We start from the raw sequence: 19,049 nt of genomic DNA on the forward strand, positions 1-19,049 counted from the left end.
CAATTTGGTTCCCTTGATGCTTACCGTTTTAAAGGCGTTGGAAAATTGCTCTTTTGGTCCCCATTACTTGCACGCGTGTTCGAATGAGTCCCACTCTTTTGTTTTTATTCTAAATTCGCCTCGAAAATTTCGATTTTAATTCTGTTCAGTCCTTTTTCTTACTTCTTCTTATTTTTATGTATTGTATTTATTATTATTATAAATCTTATCATTTATGTATATATCTTAATATGTATATGTATGTATGTATATAGTATTATTGATTTTTACTTTAATGATATCATTATTTTCCTATCATGTTATGATATATATATTTCAATATTATATTATATATTCAATTAACACCATATTGTATATTATCTTTTAAATCTATTTTTCTATTATTTTATCTATTCTTTTTATATTATTATTGTCATCATTACTATCATTATTACATTATTATTATTATATTATACTTAGTATTATCTTTAATATTATATTTTTATTATTATATTTATTATTACCTATTGCTTTATTCTTATTTTATTTTAATACTTTGTATATTATTCACTTTCTATATTTTTATCATTATTATATTATTTTTGTCACTATTTCTTATCTTTACTTATATATACATACCTATTTTTATGAACATATAACCTTTATATAGTTTTTATACTTCATTTTAAAATTATCATTATCTTATTTTATTTTTATGTTAGATCATCATTTTTGTATTAGTGATATATATAATATTAGTATTTATGTTACTATATATGCATACGTTATATGTGTTTAATACCATACTTTTTATAACTATCATATGTATATAATCGCATATTGCCCGTATATTTATATTTTAATGTTATTAGTTTTTTATCTTTTATACTATTTTTATGAATATTTCTAACATCATTCTTATTTATATATAGGTATGTATTTATATAGCATATGACTAGTTTTTTTTACATATTGTTATCAACTCTAATATGTATATTATACATATCATATATGTATTTTCAATGTTATTAGTTACATATATTTCTTATACTACCTCATGTATGTATTTTTTATTATTATATCATTCTTATTATTGGTGCTGATATTAGTATATGTTTATATATATCTTTAATATACGTATATATTCTTAATTATCTTCATATGTATATTCATTGTATTTTCGTTATTTTCTCGTATTCGATACTATAATTACATCTTGCATGCCTTATTAGTGTTATCCTCAACATTATTGTAATATTTGTTATTTGTTTCAAATACGTTTATAGTTTTTCCACTTATTTATTCTTATTTCGTATCAACTTTGTTTCACATTATTTCGAAAATCATACTCTTGTTTTGCTAAGTAATTTCAATAATCGAGGCAATGTACCGATTTAACATTTAGTCATCGAGTTCATCGCTATGTTGGGTGAACGTCAATTGATTCATGTTAAAACGATATACCCTTCTCAAAAACTGAAATAAACTAAAATTTCTCGTCTTTTTAATCAAGACCACGATTAAATTTTCCATTGAACTCGTATTTTTGAAAATCAAGACAACACGTGTTTATGAGATACCAATTTTGGGCGTCGCGAGGGTGCTAATACCTTCCTCACGCGTAACCGACTCCCGAGCCCTACTTTTTCTCTGGATTTCGACGTAGACCCGAACTTAGCCTTCTTTTGTTTTAAAAATAGATCTAATTGGTGTCCGATCACACCTAAGAAAAAGGATCGGTGGCGACTCCCTCTTTATTTTAAACTCAAACTTTAGGTTTTCAATTTTTCTAATCGCCACAATTAGCGGCCGAAAGCTAAAATTTTTACGTCGCTACATGTATCAAAAAAATTCATTACAGACTTTTTAAACCAGCATTTTGCGGCTAAATAATTCATAAGTTGTATTGAAAAACCAATGCAAGCATTCGATTATGTGACTATTAAACAACAAATTTTGACAAGAGGATTTGAAATTGAGGTGTAGTTTATGCCAAAAATTTTGTACCATTAAGTGTAGGTTGTTTTTAATGGTGAGTGGGGACCAAATTGAATAAAAGATTAAAATTACTATTAAAATTGAAAACGGATGGGTGCTTTGAAATGAGTAGTGGAGGCCAGCCGTTTGAGTTGACTGGGTAGATATTTAGTTTCCTGTTTTCTTTCAGACTCATTTATCGCTTTTTTTTTTCCTTTTAAGTTATGTTTATTTTACAGTTTTTTTAGGAAGGCTTCATTAATATACAATTTAATGTGGCCAGATTTGAACTTAGGTCTGATGTAATAGGCTTAGGTCTAAAGGTCTTTAATGGGTCTTTTTGTTATTTTTTCTCATCTTTTCTAATAATATACCCGGTCTATTGATTTCAAAAAAAAAAAATAGGGGCTTTATATTCTTAGGAAATCATCTATTAATTTTGTATTCCTATTTTAAGTTAGAGTTGAATTATTTTATTTTCTCTTTTTTTATTTCAATTTGGAATTGAATTATTTTCTTTTGTCTTTCAATTTGACGAGGGAATTTTGTTCATTTCATTCCAATTTCTTTGTTCTTTTTAAAATTCGTCCAATTGCTCTCAAAGCCCTTTCAATCCCCAATTTTTTCCATTATCATACAAATTCAATCAACTTCCACAACTTTCAAGCATGAATAAATTCATGCTTCGCTAAATTTCATCTTAGCTTTAGGCCGGTGTTCTTTCCGGTCGGGAATCGTGAGATTTGTATCCTCACTAAAAATCTTTCCAATCGGTATTCACTTTTTTCCTAAGTATCGGGATAGACCAATCATCCCTTAAAGTAAACTCAATTTCAAGACAAAGTGCACGTTGGGTTAAAGTCGTGTTTACTGACAGTTGGAGAAACGAGTCAGCTGTGCTGTATTCAGTTCTCCGAGAACAAATCAAGGAAGAAGTGATCAAGTTTAAACAACCCACGCGGTTGAGGTCGTTAATTCAAGTTGGGTTCTTCAGAACGCAAGGCTGCCGGAATCTTGAATCGAGAACACGTGTATCTCAGTTAGATTATCGATAAGGGTTGGTTTGCAGGTCATACCGGAGCTAGCTACTAGAGGAGGAATTGGTGGTTAAACGTTCTTAACTGCTATAAACAGCTTATCGTTTGGAGGAAAAGATTAATTTTCTAGGATCGATTCTTGATACGAAATTTACCGAGTCTAAGGCTAAGGCTTATTTTATCTGTTTACACAAGTCTGAATTTATTTCCAGTTTACATTTATTTTCAATAGTATTCAATCGTTTAATTAAGCTCATTAGATTATTTTACTTTCTTAAACATTCTCAAACTCCCTCGATTTAATTGTTTAATTTTGTTACAAGTACGTTTAGAGTCATGGGCACGACTCTTGACACGCTGTTTGACGCGACGAATATTCTGTTCATAAGTAAACACAGAAGTTGATTACGATATCTAATTCCCGTGGACTCGACCCTACTACCACTCTTTACTACAATTTTGTAATAATTATTTAGTGATTTCGACGCCCATCAAGTACACTTACTGAAATTTATCTCCAACAATGTGAATCTTACATGAAAAGTAAGATTACCGAGTAAACTTTTATTGAAAAAGGTACTAGGGTAATTTAACCTTCAGATCTTGTACACACTAATGTAAGTGGCCCCAAAAATTTAGTGCGCGAAGTGATTATAATTATTATATTAATTCAAAATATATACAATTGATTTACTATGCATTGTATTTTTCTTTATGATTCGTTTTACTTTTAGATTAGGAAGGCCTACAATAAGTAAGAAATTGCAAAGAAAAACTGAGTCCACTATATCAGGTAGGGAAAGTTTGTACATTTATTCAAGGTTCTTTAGTTGTAAACTATGTAAATTGGTTGGTGTTGATTGATTATGATCTAAAGTTTGTACATTTATAGAAGTGGATGATCTAAACCGGTGTTGATTATAGATGGCAGATATGTGCAGTGCAGTGTTGCTATCTTCGTCATTTTTGGTTCATCACTTGCCAATGAAAGTCTTTATTTTCAAGCATTTGAATCAAGAGTTAGAGAACATCCAATCTATCGATTTTAGTTTCTTAGCCGAATGACGGCTTTTAGTTCGTAATTTCCATTGGCGAAACCAATGCAGCAGCTAAGTGTAATGAAGTGTCATCAATGCGGCCTAAAAACATTTCCATCTCAGTAGATTAATCTATAAAATTCACTCGCCTTTCCTGTACGAGCAGCTGTGAGGAAGGGCGGGCCAATTGACAATAACAGGAGAAAATTTGGAAGGGTTTAACCATCGAAAGCGATTCATTCAAAAATTAAAGACTGGCATGGTCCGTCAATGACGGTGGACAAGGAAACAACATAAAGTAAGAAAAGGCAGGCAATTATGTTTGGTAGTGGTGAAGGTTAAAAGAATTGTTTCTTCCATGGATTTTAGTTTTTAATCATTCTGTACTAAGGATTCTGCCTTTGATACGTTCATACTTCATATTCAAAAGTTTAAACAAACTGGCACCCCGTGGTGTGAACGAGGAAAGCCACCTTGATTTCAAGAAAAGAAAATAAATATCAAAATTATGTTTTGTTAATAAATGAACTTTATTTAATTTTAATTAAAAATATATTTTGTTAATATTAATAAGATTTTGAAATATATTGTCTAATAATTTTAATAAAGAATCTTAAAATCACATTAAATTTTAGTTCCATGTGTAATATGTTATAACAGGAAATATGATATAAATATTAATAAACTAGGATCTTTCATGTCAAATAATATAGAATAAATTAAGATCAAAACTAAATGTGAAAGCTTACTTGAATCCATTGAAATCTTGTAGTTTTGATCTTCCAAATTAACACATAAGTGTTTTAAAGAAGATTACACTCTCTTTTTTAAATAAATCGACGTCTTTATTTCTTTAAACGTGAATAATTGAATCAAAATTAAAATTTTAAGTATACATTTAAACCACAATCAAAGTTTCGTGCGTATAACGGCACCAAACCAAAGTTCGTGTATTGATTTGTATATCCGATCAATGTTCATGTACAGTTTTGAAATTTATCTCTTTTAATAATTTTGAAATGCATATTTAATAATTTTATTTTTTTAATTCGAAAAATATAGTTTAAGAATATCTCAAATTTTAGGTTTTTAAGGAAAGTTCAGAATTTTACAAAAAAAAAAGTTTTAGAACTTTTCAATTTTTTAGTAATTTTAGAGACCATAATGTGTTCTATTTTTATTTTAATTTTTAAAATATTAGTAAAATACATTTGTAAACCTCTTAATCCTAGTTGTGGAGTTAAGAAGTTCTATTATATGTGTATCAAATAATTATCCTTAGTAAAGGGAAGGAAGGATTATTATTTGATATATATAGGGTTCTTTCAACTAAGGGAGAGTATTTAATCAAATCAAGTGAAAAAATTAAGTTGATTGAGTTGACGAGTCATATTTTATCATCCTAAATCGATTTAATTTTTTTCAAATCGAGTCAAGTGAAATGAATTCAATTTAAATCAAGTAAAATTGTTCGAGTTAAATTGAAAAATTATACATATCAAATTAAAATATTATTATAGTACAACTAATTACGCTTTAAAACACATAAATTTGAAACCATATATACTTGGAAAAATTTCAAAGCAAAATAAGAAAAATAAATATAATTTAGTATGATAAACTTATTCAATACATTAATTATTTTAATATTAAATAAGTAAAATTATTAGTGTATATAATATATAAATGTAAAATGATGTTACGTGAATAGTTTTGTTAATAATTTGTGTATGTAAAATTGAACACATATATTATATATTTCCCTAATTCACCAACAAATCTGCCTTAATTTTGATATGGATATACTTAATACTCGGATAATGTTGTGAATCACATTTTTTTGAAGTTTTAATTTATTTTAAGTACTCTTTGAAATTTTAGAATTTAGTTTCTATATTTTTATTTTTAGGAATTTAGTCAATTTACTCTTTAGATTTCAAAATCAAATCCAACTCATTGGGCTGTTAAATTTTTTGTTAAATTTAAGTTTATTATAACATTTTTTTAGTTATATCGCTACCAAATGAGTTTTTTTCAAAATGTAACACCAAAAATTTAACCAAAAAATTTAACAATGTTAACAACTGAACCTGAATTTTGAAATTTGAAAAGTAAAGAGACTAAATTCTTAGAAATAAAAGTACATGGATTAAATTTCAAAATTTTGAAGAGTATAGAGACTTATGACATATTTTAACCTATTGATAATACTCTGAAATGACATATTTTTATGTATTAATTACATATTTATTTTGAGTATGATCCTACTAATTTGGGTTTTTATGATTTTTTATCTTATAAGGACTAAAGTGAACATAAAAGGAAATTTAGGGACAAAAAGCGTGAATTTAAAGATAAAATGGGCCAACATGCGAAATAGGAAAGAAGTGGTGCCAAAAATACAAAATTTGAAAGACCTGGGGGCAAAATTTCAAAGAAGAGATATATAAACATAAGACTCTATTTAAATTTGAATTTTATTAGAATTATTGTTAGGATTACCTATTTTAAATTGTTTTGAATATTTATCTGTTTGTTTAATTTTTATATATTTTTGGATTTTAATAATTTTTGTGAATTTTTTAGAATCAAGATTAAATTGATATAATATGCAAACATTAAAGGTTAAATTCATTAATTTTAAAATTATAATCAAATTGATGAACGTATAAATATTAAAAGATGAATTTTTTATTATGTTAATAAAAAAGTCACGGCAACATTCTATTAACAATTTACCTGATGAGTAACCAAAAAAATTTTGATAACATTGGTGACAAAACTAAAAAACGTGCTAATAATCAGTGACTAACAACTCTTGGATGTAGTGATAAGGCGCGTTATACTCTCAAAGAGAGAACACGAGTTAAAAATGAGACACAACATTATTGAGAGAGATAATAACAAATCTTAAACATTTACAAAATATATTTCCAGAATCATATAGTGCATTAAACCATTCGTTCATCACTCCTTCAGGTAGCTTTTTGTTTGGTCCAAGAATTCATAGTTGGAAATGTCATGTATAAAACCAACCATTTTATTTCATGTGGACTGGATACCTTCTTTCTATGACTTTGCTGCTTGGAAATTTCCATGGGCCTTCAAAAAATATTAATTCCTTAAACTAGAGTACTGTTCAAATCATGAATAACTTGCGGTCAGATCAGATACATGTGTTTCCGGAAAATATAGGTTCTATTTCTTTTTCTATGTTGTCTTCTACTTCTTTCTTCTTTGTGTTTTGTTGCAAATTTCCTTAGTTTTCAGTAATCTGAAAATTTACTGCTTAATTTATTACCCCTCAAAAGAAAAGCTATGGATGAGGATATGATACAGTCTGCCCAAACAGGAGATATTAACCTCTTGTATGAGTTGATTCTGAATGATCCATATGTTTTTCAGCGTATTGATGATGTGCCTTTTTTTAATACTCAATTGCATGTAGCTGCCTCTGCTGGGCATATTGAGTTTATGGTGGAGATGGTCAAATTAAAGCCAACGTTTGCGAGAAAGCTAAACCAAGCTGGGTTTAGCACCATGCACTTGGCTCTGCAAAATGACAGAACTCAAGCAGTGGTTCGACTCCTCAGGTTTGATGAAGGCCTTGTTCGTGTCAAAGGGACGGAGGACCTCACTCCTCTGCACCATGTGGTTCAAACTGGAAATGTTGATCCTTTGATCAAGTTACTTGCGGTTTGTCCTGAGGCTATTGAAGATGTGACTGTTCGAGATGAGACGGTATTCCATCTTGCTGTGAAAAACGACATGTTTGAAGCTTTCCAAGTCTTGGTGGGGTGGCTTCCAAGAAGCTGCCATGAGTCTGCCGACCGTTGGGAGGAAGAACTACTGAGTTGGGTAGACATTGGTGGCAACACTGTGCTACACATTGCAGCTATCAGAAACAGACCTCGGGTATATGCTAATTTTCCTAATCAAGTCAATTATTGATATGTATGTAAGTATGATAAAAGGGTTATTTATATATGAATATTCTAATTAACAGTGGTGGAAGTATTACTGGAACACTTGCATCGATGATCGATACCAAATCAATGCCAAAAATTTGGAGGGACTGACAGCACTAGATATCCAATCACAATACCCATGGAATGAAAGGCAAGCGGATAGGACTATATATAGATATGCTAAGCAAAGCAGGAGGTTTGAGTGGTTCCTCTTCCTCGCTTCCCAATATCTCCACCTCTTTATTCCACATCCAATCTTTAAAAAAAATATGACATGGTATGAAAAATGAATAAAAGCAGGTCGAGGAAAGAAGGGTATGCCACATGAGATGCGTCACACATTTCTAGTAGTCACTGTACTAATTATAACCACCACTTACTATGCCTCTTTAAACCCTCCAAAGACGCCTGATGACAGCGCATTCAAGAACTACCAATTCTCTTTAAGTCAAGATCAGCCTCTAAATTCCCACACATTTTTGCATAAAACCGACATCAATACTGCACCCGTGCCCAGTCCCTCCGCAATTGACGTTTTCATATAAAAGATGAATGGACATCTGAATACTCCTCGTTTTGGGTTTACAACACGTTAACCTTTTGGGCAGCAGTTTTTTTAACAGCAATTCTCCTACCACCTCATTCATTCTCTTGGTTGATTAACACTTACCGTGTTTGGGAGATCTTACATGAATTTAGCTGCTGTTTCGTCGTGGTCATGGGTACCATATGCTAGTGAAAAGGCATACTCATATTTTTCTTCAGCCTCCGTTTATAATCAAGCATCCTTAACGTTGCTGCCTTTCCTTATTGTATTCCGGGCAATCTTTTATGCCTCGCAAACATTACCAAACCAAAATTCTCCATGCTACTATTACTTGGTAAAGTTCTTGGGCATTGTTGAAACAATCTTGGGAAAGTACTTAAGTAGTTAAATTAGTTACTTAAGTTCTTTGCTTAGCCTATAAAATTGGGTTTATGCACATTGTAATTGATGATCTGATTCAATACACAAAATGAGCTTCTTTTCTCTATTTTCTAGTTATTAGTTCGTTTCTCTGATTCTTTTTTGTTTTGCTTGCTATCTCTGGTTGCCTTCCTTGCAACTGTCGCCGGAGCACTGCCATTTTCACATGGTATCAAAGCAAAGGTTTTTCGACCAGTAGATCGATGATTACTCATTTTTATGGATCCACCATAAATTCCCATTGTTGCTCAGGTCAATCTGTCTTTACAAATAAGAAAATCAATGTTTATCAAATAAGAAAATGGTGGAAGTGTACTTTCAAAATGAAAATCACCTAAAAATGAATTTATATTTTTGAATAGCTGAATATGAGAATATTAAATATATTTTATTATAAATTCTTTTTATGGTAAGTTGTCCTAATTTTAATGGAATTAAAATTGGGTTGAAAAATTATTTAAATAAAAATATATTGAATTTTATTTTGAGAAATAGAAAAAAAAATCCAGTTGAATCGAATTATAAAGTATTAGATTAAAAGCTCAAAAAGTACTTGGACTTGAACCCGATATGGAATAGTCCCAAAAGCCCCTCATTTGAAAAGAGGTGGAAGTCTAGCCCTAGTAAAAATAGCTAGGGTTGTCGCCACCTATACTCTTATTTAGATTAGGAGTTCATTTTACTAGTTGAAATAAACTTTTTTAATTTAACAAGAGTTCTACTTTCTTCCCTATAAATAGATGACACCAGTAGGGTTATTTACACAACTTTCAGATATTATTATTCTACCAGAAAATAGAGAGATTTTTATTCTCTAAGAATTAAATATATTTTCCAGAATAATGATTCTATCGGTTTCTATTTGAAAAGAGATTATCGTTTCCACACAAAAAAAACTATTTCTAGTTCTGTGTTTGATTTGATTTATTCGAGCCCACACTCAAAGTAGCTCGTGATACGAGAATAGCGTAAAAAATTGTTTGGTTAAAAGTTGAGAATGATAAGAATCCATCTATCCAAAAACACAAGTGTGAATTCGGTCTAGAGTTTATTACTATAAATATCACAAATCGGGTAGATTTTCACAATTTCATTTTCTTCGTTGTGCAAGAAAACAGTTTTCGAACCTAATTTTTTTCAACAGTTGGTATTAGAGCGCCAAGTTGTTCTATGTTTATAGTGTAAACCGAGATCAAAATTCTCTCTCTTTTTAATGATTGATTATATTTGATAAAATATGACATTCTTGTGATAGTATGCATACTTAGGGGAATGTATGCGGATGAATGTATGATATTATTTTATTGCTATGGATGATAAAGTAAATTTGCTAAAGTTGTGATTCCTAGAAAATAAATTTAATTTATTATTATCTCGACCATGTATATTTTAGATTGTGGGCTATCATCTTCACGCAAGATTTATTTTATTTTAGAATAAAATATGTGAGCAGGAAACAAAAATTGGAATTTTGTAACCTAAATATTCCCAACGAAACTTGAGAATCGAGATAATCAAATCCAACCCAGCCAAAACAGCAATGGCTAGAGGTGGTTCGATGAAAGTTGTCGGTGGTGGTCCGATGGTGACCGGCAATGGCGTCGACACAAAAACGATGGAAGAAAGACGATGACAACAAAAACGTGAACTGCTACAGTAGCAGAAGTTTGTGGTGACAAAATTGAAGACTCAAAGTATGCTTTGGGTGAATTTTGTAATCTTATTTTTTATTTATTTTTGGCTTGTTAGAATTGTGACCCAAATTCTTTTTAAAATAAAATATAAGTGGCAAGATGGGGGGATCCACGAGGGCAACTTCTATTAAAGTCATGACGACTTTACCGTACAAGAATCTATGTGTAAATAAATTTAAAGTGTCTTATTTCGTAAAATTGTGATAACTAATTGATTTAATTTCCACTTGAAGCTTCAATTATTTAATTATAATAAACTAATTAATAATTTAAATAAATTAAATTAATCATTAAGTTATCTTTTGTTCCTCATGAGAAAATGCATTCACTACAATATGTTTCTCTATTTGTTGTTTTCATTTCATTCAACATATCAATTCAAATGCAATCTATAAATGATTGTGTTGAGCTAACAGAAGGACTGATTAGATATATATAATTAAGGCTCAAATAATTTAAAATTAAGTTCTAACTCTTCCCTAATAATTACAATATTATTTAGTCATAGGGTCAATCCACTAAAAGTACCATAACTAAATTCTCTCTTATTATATACCATTACGAAAGCAATTCAATTTATGTTTGTCTAATGAACTTGTCATTGGGTTAAATATAATCACCCAATATGATCATATTTTATCTCATGATGACCACCTCATCTTCCTCCATGAAAAAGCCAATTACTAATACATTCTTCCTAGACAAATGACCCGTGATAGCATTACTTCTCCATCAACCAAAATGTCATAGAGAAGATATCATTAACCATTTATTAGTCTATGAATTTCATTGTTGTAAGTAAGGCAATGCCATGCATAAGTTGTATACCCAATATACCGACTTTTGGCTCTATTACAAATTGAACTCTGGCTTTCAATATCTCAAAGTATACGAGTTACATACGCATAGTCAGTTACTTATTCAGGATTGAGGTAAGTCATATTATGAATATCACAAGCAAATAAATCCATAAACAGATGTAGGATAAATTCAACTTGGGTCTTTTTTTATGTATTATTAGTCTAGACAATCGCACCTATGTCTCTATGTTTTTGGGAGTCATCCATTCCAGTACCTAGGATAAGATATTTCTCCAATTGGACTTGATAGACGACACAATAGTCTCTTGAATAAATTTGCTCAATTTTGATTCTTTAGACCATAGAGCATTTAGATTATCTACCAATATAAGTTGTCTCATATCATGATCCGACCACATGATGCAATTTAATATTAGTTAAACATTAATTAATCAGTGAGTCAATATTTATTTATACATTTTGGTTTTCGTGCAAAAATCATTGAAGACAAAAAAAAGATAATAATGTAAATGATGGAATTTTACTAAATGAATTTATTCAAAAAATTATAAACATATATGACAAAATAACTACACTAAAGACACTAAATCTTAACGAAAGAAGCACTCTCTATTTTTACATTTTATTTTAGAATGACTCGCATAAGATTATGGTGGAAAGTGATAGCCAAAATCATTTTGAATCCAATCAAATGGTTAAGTAAACATGTTACTTGTTATGATATATGGAAAAATCTGACAAAATTATATAAAAAGGAATGGTAATATTATTAAAAGTGTAACATTTTGAAGTATAATGTAATAGAAAAATATTTTACAAATAGACAAAATATTAATTTTAGTTGAGATGTTACTTAAAAATATATAAAAATGGAAGAATTTAATTCAATAGTTATTATTATTTTGTTTATGTTCAAGTAAAATGAACTAAAATTATTAAAAATAAGAGTAAAATTATAAATAAATAAAAATGTGATATACCTTCTAATTCTTTGGTATTATTGGGAATATAAGGTTACCTGCTTTTTAGTTGGATTGTATTTTGTCTATTTTACTAAAAAATAACAAATTAATTTCTGTACATTAGATTAAAAAGTAAACTAGTACTGTTAAAAATTTCTTTCATTTTTAGTATTAAAAGTTGATTCCTTTACAATAGCATGAAATACACATAGTGCGACACGGGTAACTGCTTGGTTATTTCATCAATTATACTAATTTTTAACTGTAGAAATAGAAAAAAAATTTAATAAAAGAAATTATTTCCTTTTTATCCAACCTAAAAGAATTAAACAATTACATTGTTTTTAAATTATAGTTTAAGATTTGTTTTTGAGTTTTGGAAATTAATTCAACCATGGTGGACCTGCCTTTTATGGAGATTGACTTTATGGTAAGTTTGGCTAAGCATTTGCATGAATGGCAGAATGAATAGTGAAACCAATCACTACACGTATAGGGTGGCAAAGACAGATAAGAGGTTTCATTTTTTTTACTATTTCTAAGTTTATTCCTTTTTTTCCCTCTTAATTATTATTTGTTTTTTAGTAAATTACTTCTCTTTTAATCATTTAAAATCCACGTGTATAAGCCTGGTAGTAATTATCCAGTTTTTAACAAATTAAATAATTATTTGCCAGCTCATCAATATTATATCTAATATATATATATATATATATATATATATATATATATTTCACAATGACTAAATGGATAAATATAAAGTTTTGAAGGGTGAAATTTTTATAATTTGAAAATTTAAAAAAAAGTTAAAATTCAAACTTTATATGTTATATGCTTAGTTATACTTGATGCTAGCTGTTTAGAAATGTAATCATGACTATAATAAGCTTTAATTTAGATTAATTTTTGAAGAACTGTGAATATTTTGTATCAAAAAATTTCATTAGACTTTTTAAACTGGCATTTTGCGGCTAAATAATTCATAAGTTGTATTGAAAAACCAATGCAAGCATTCGACTATTTGACTATTCAACAATAAATTTTGACAAGAGGATTTGTAATTGAGGTGTAGTTTATGCCAAAAAAATTTGTACCATTAAGTGTAGATTGTTTTTAATGGTAAGTGAAGACCAAAATGCATGAAAGATTAAAATTACTGTGAAACTTTTTAAAGTCTCTCTAAGCCACAGATCATTTAACCATCTTTTAACTTTGTGACTCACACACATGTACCCCTCACTTTACTTTTTGGCCTATAAATAATCTTTCAATGTTTCATTTCTAGTTCACAAAAAACTTGGGTCTTAATCATATCCCTTCTCCCTATTTGTCCCCATCTCTTGCTTTGGCTGCTTCCTTCTATCTTTTCTGCTTCAAAAAAAGAGGCAAACCCCCTCTGCCTTGCAGGTAAAGGACCCTTTTAAATCTCTAGATTATAGTTTCAATTTAGTTTGATTATAGTGCATTTTCATATTTGCAAATCTATAATTTTCCTTTTTCATTTATACTTAAAAATGGGTGCTTTTGATATTCTTAAATATTGTCCTAAACCTAACCATTTAATCTTGGTTCATTTGAGTGTTCAATTCTCTCTCTCTCCTTTTAGGGGAATTTTTTTTAAGGATGATTTGATGTACTACAACTTAAAGCTTTGCTTATAATCTTGTTAAAACATGGAAGATAATCAATGCACAACATAATTTGTACAAAATTACGATTGTATTGTTCTGATCTAAAAACGTGTCATGTGTTGAACTATGAGATGATTGTTGTCCCCACTATTGATTCTGGTTCTGATGTGGAAATGATTGATTCTGGTGCCAATGCAAAAAGGGAAAAGATATGGGTGATTCGATCTACATGATTCAAATCTTTCTTTGTCAGTATGCCATATTTTGTCTGAAATAACAATTATGTCTTTCATATCTAAGAACGTGTCATTCGTTTGACAGATATGAACGTAACCTTCACCGTAATTTTAATTCAATTAGCGATAGATTCTCTCTCTCTTCTCCAAAGGGAAAAAAGTTAAACTTTGACTTAATGTACTATAATTTAAATCTTTATAATTCGTTCAGGGAAAACAATCATTGTATTTTTTGTTTTGTACAAAATTCTAATTAGATTACTTTATATTTAAAAACATATCATATGTTTTATATCGACACTATCGATTAAACTAAAATTAAGATTTTAAAATATATTTCTTTTGTCGTTTTATTGCACCACCAACATGTAGGCAAGTGAAATTAAATAAATTATATTAGTTTTACAAAAAAGGAAGCTGCATTTCTACTTTTATTTTTATTTTTTATAAGTGAGGAATTTACTGTGTTAAGTGATAATAAATTGTTTATTTTAAGTTAATTATATAAATTATATAGTTGTGTTTTGTTTTATATATTTAATTCAATTTGTTTTTTACATATTCAAAAGTATCATATTTAAAAATATATTAATATGCAATTAAACGGATAATACAAATTCAATCAAACTCTTTATAACTAATAACATAAACTTAGTTAAATATTTTATTATAACACGTATAAAAGAAAATAAAATGGTAATATATAACACTAAAATGGTTTGTTCATTTATTTTAGGCAGAAGAATATTTCAAGTAGTTCTAAAGCAACTACTAAAATGGAGTACCCATTATTTGACTTTAAAGACTTCAGTGACATTAATGATTTTGACTTCATGGACAATGACAACCATATTATGGTGAATGAAGCTGCTACAAATTTCTCAAAGGTAATTAAGGAAATTATTTACCTATACTATACCTCAATTTCTTTAATAATTTAATGGTATATATGATGTTATTTATTGTTTTACTTTAGGGGATTGAGGACATTGGATCAGCCAGTGGAAGCAATAACAACCAACCTGTAATAGATGAGCCAAACTCCAACCAAATTTTACCTGCGCGTACCAATGAACTCCATGAATCTCCATCAACACCTCAACCATCTCAGATGCCCAAAACATCAGTACATTATCTCTATATGTTATTCATTTACTTCAATGCTAATGTCTTTGATTTATAACTTAAGCATAATTACAATGAAAACTTTACATTTCTCTTCATGGTTTATAACTTTGTTTACATTGCCACAGGTGGATGCAGTAGTGGAACTTCCACCTCTATTAGTAACAACAAATGAACAGACTCAACTCAATCCAATGAACGCCAATCTCAATACCTTCGGAGAGGTTAGCCATCATAACAACTCAAACCCTTTGCATGTTAATCATATTCTTGATTAATTTCTTCTATTACATTGTTGTAATATTATTCTCTCTCCTTTTTTTTCTCAATAGGTACCACTGGATCAATTGATAGCATCACCTGACTTACCTAATGAATCTTTCCTTCATGGTTGGAGCTCCAATTTGAACCTCAAGCAGCCAGTATCTTTAGGGTTTGAAGGAAATAATCCTTCACTTCAAAATGATAATGATGCATGTCAAACAACATTACCTCCTTGTAGTCCTCTTATAATGGAGCGAACAAATTCATTCCCTTTGCCACTAGTAACATAGTCCAAACCCTATTCCTATTAAATATAAATAATTTATATTACGCGGTATGATTCTTAATTTACCTCTTATATTGTTCAGGAAGAAATGCTCCCAAAAGATGGAGTTTATACGAATCAATCGGTTTACTCGGAGCGCAAAGTTAACTCAGTTGAAACAAATCAATTTAATAAACATATTGGAAGTAGTCTCTCAGAAGATGGAGTATATACAGCTCAACCGGTTTACCCAGAACGTAGGGTTAACTCACTTCAAAAAAATACACTCAATGGTCATGTTGGAAGTAGCCTCCAACATGAGCTTCTAAGGTACGCACTTGATCGTTTTCTTAATTGTTTAATGAAATATTATTGTACTAACAATGAAAATTTTTCTACCATTAACATAGTTGTAGTTCTCAAAGGGGAGATTTAATCAATCCAAGTAGAAGGGTAACTTTTGCTGATCAATTTCAACAAAACAATGGAAACAATAATTCCAATGGCAACCAACAACCACTTGTGTACCCAAATTCAACCCCTCAAAGCTTAGTGAGTATTAGTTGTTTACTCAAAATTAGTCGACATCAATAAGGTCTCACTATATAATGCCATTATACACTTTTCATTTTGGATCGAGCAGACTGGGGTTGGACTTTTGCATGGAAGATCTACACAAGTCAACCGACAAGCACCGACTTGGAACTCATATAAAGCAAATGACTTTTATAGGCCTTTGGCTTCATCAAGGTATCGAATTGATCAAACACAAACAAACTAAAATAAGTATGATGCACTTAATGTTTCCTTTGTTTGGGTTTCAGGTCACAAGCTAATGAGTTCCAATTAATTGGCAATTCTGATTCTCAACATTACAACTCCATTCAACCTAGATCTTCTACACTGTTAAGGTATTAAATATTTGTATAATACACATCAACCCATGATATTTAGAATCGTATCATGATGTGATCTTTGTATTTTGAATCTAGGTCCCAGCAGCAATTAAAAAATTCATCACAACTGCTTAATCAAGTCCCCAATAGGCCAAATGCATCTGACTCGCTTCTCCAGCATTCCATGTTGACTAAGCATTCAATGCCTTCCCAGCTTATGTATTTTCATTATCTTTCTTGTTTTTACTGTATCTTACAATGTGCAAATATAAACTTTTTGTTGGTATTTCTTTTGTTATTATAGGTCCCAAAATTTATCCTATCAACAACAAGGTCAAGTTTCAATGGCACCTGGAGCATATAATCCTCGAACTTATAGCACTAGGTTGACTGAATCTTCCATGCCATTAAGGTACCTCTTATCTATCTTTCTAAATTTTAATATGAAATGGATAAATAAGGAGTGGTTCACCTTGTTTGTTGGATTTAGGACCTCAACACTTGCTCCTAATTGTCAAACCAATCCACTTGATGTATCGAATTTACGATACTATAACTCTTTGCAACCAAGATCCTCTATGCTTTCCAATTCTAGTTACTTATTATTCTAAAAAGAAGTTGTTTGTTTAATATGTTTAAGGTTTTCAACAGTATGATTCACAAGCTTATCTCTAACCCCTTTTTTTCTATTTAGTGGGAGGTACAACTTCCAATATTTGAATGACTGTCGTGACCATCAAAGTGACCAGTTTAATTTGATGACAACTCAACTTGGTTCTCAAGTTTCCAACTCTATGTTGCAAGATTCTCCTATGCATTCAGGGTTATTATTTGCTTTCTTTTAAGTGTTGTTGGAATGGCATATGGAATCATTTTAAACATTATTAACCACTCTCTATTTTGAATCGTAGATCCTGTCAGTTGCCCCATCATCAGCAAGCAAGCAGTCAATTCTCGATACCTGGTTTATCAAAGTTGCCCCATCACCAACAAGCAAGCAGTCAATTCTCGATGCCTTTTTTATCAAATTCAGACCTTTATAATTCCAAGCTGCCTGAAAGTTTAATTCTGCAAAGGCCTCAACAACAAGAAGGATTGTTGAACCAACTTGCTAGGCCCATTCCTACATATCCTCTCTCTGGGACTGGGACTGAGGCTGGTGCTGGGACCTCCATTTCAAGCATTGTCTTCAATTCATTGCTTCAGAATGTAAAAGAAAAACCCTTTCTCGCTAGCTAAAAATATTTCTTGGAAACAAATACCCTTTTTTTCATTGAACAATAAATTATATGATTGCAGGAAACTGGTGATACTTCAACTTCTCATCAAGTGGGAACACCCCTAAGCAACTACAAGAAGGTATTGTCTCACCTTCATTAATATACAATTTTTTTCTATTTTAAATTTGGATTTTTTAATTGATTCAGCAAAGAGCTCCAAGACAACAACGACCAACCCTTGCAAGGACTAGATATGGATTGGGAGAATCATCATCATCATCCAAGCGATTCAGGGTATATTGATTTGTCCAAAATACTCAAATTTAGTTTTGAAATGTTCTAAATATATTTTTTTTGTGCAACATTCAAGAGTAGTTTCAAGCTAATACTTGCTAGATTTCATCAATCATAGAGAGAACCATCCACATTGCTAATGCCACAGAGAGATCCATCCACAATGTCAACTCCAATGCCAATACCAGTACCTGATGCTGAACATGAGAATAGGAACCTTTTATCGATGCACAATGAAACCAACACTAGTTCCAATGCTAGCAACCTTTCTAGTCCAAGGTTGTTCTGCAAATTCCATTTTGTTTATTTTTGAAATCCTGAATAATTTTTCTCTTCAATTTTGAGATCCTTACTTTAAAAATGCCTTATTGCTTTCAGGCCAATAAAAAATTCATTTTATGATCCATTATTCAAGGGGATTGGACTGCCTGTTGATCCTCATTTGAGGATGTTTGCTACCATGTAATATTTGGTAATTGCTTTCATTATATACAGAACTATACAGTATTGTCAACATTGAAACCAACTGAAACCGATTCTGAAGCAGATTTCCGTCAAGATTGAAGATTTTGATTTGATTTCTTAGGAGATTATCATAAGTTTCTTTATTTCTTTCGGTTATACTGTGTTTTTGATGCTTTTATTTTCAAGTATGAACTCATTTTCTAAGGAGATG

The 19,049-nt window shown here is 30.1% G+C and overlaps 1 protein-coding gene across 1 annotated transcript; it reads left to right on the top strand.

Moving 5' to 3' along the window:
* Positions 1–7,348: 7,348 nt before the first annotated feature.
* LOC128282179 (ankyrin repeat-containing protein BDA1-like) lies at positions 7,349–7,981 on the top strand. The gene has a single exon (XM_053020341.1). It carries the CDS (start codon positions 7,349–7,351, stop codon positions 7,979–7,981), a length of 633 nt encoding a protein of 210 aa, XP_052876301.1.
* The last annotated feature ends 11,068 nt before the right edge of the window (positions 7,982–19,049 follow it).

The sequence above is a fragment of the Gossypium arboreum genome, chromosome 10, assembly GCF_025698485.1.
Source record: "Gossypium arboreum isolate Shixiya-1 chromosome 10, ASM2569848v2, whole genome shotgun sequence".
Taxonomy (NCBI): Eukaryota; Viridiplantae; Streptophyta; class Magnoliopsida; order Malvales; family Malvaceae; genus Gossypium; species Gossypium arboreum.

Excerpts from the sequence above, each read along its gene's own strand:
- LOC128282179 (XM_053020341.1), top strand. The coding sequence starts at position 7,349 with ATGGATGAGGATATGATACAGTCTGCCCAAACAGGAGATATTAACCTC.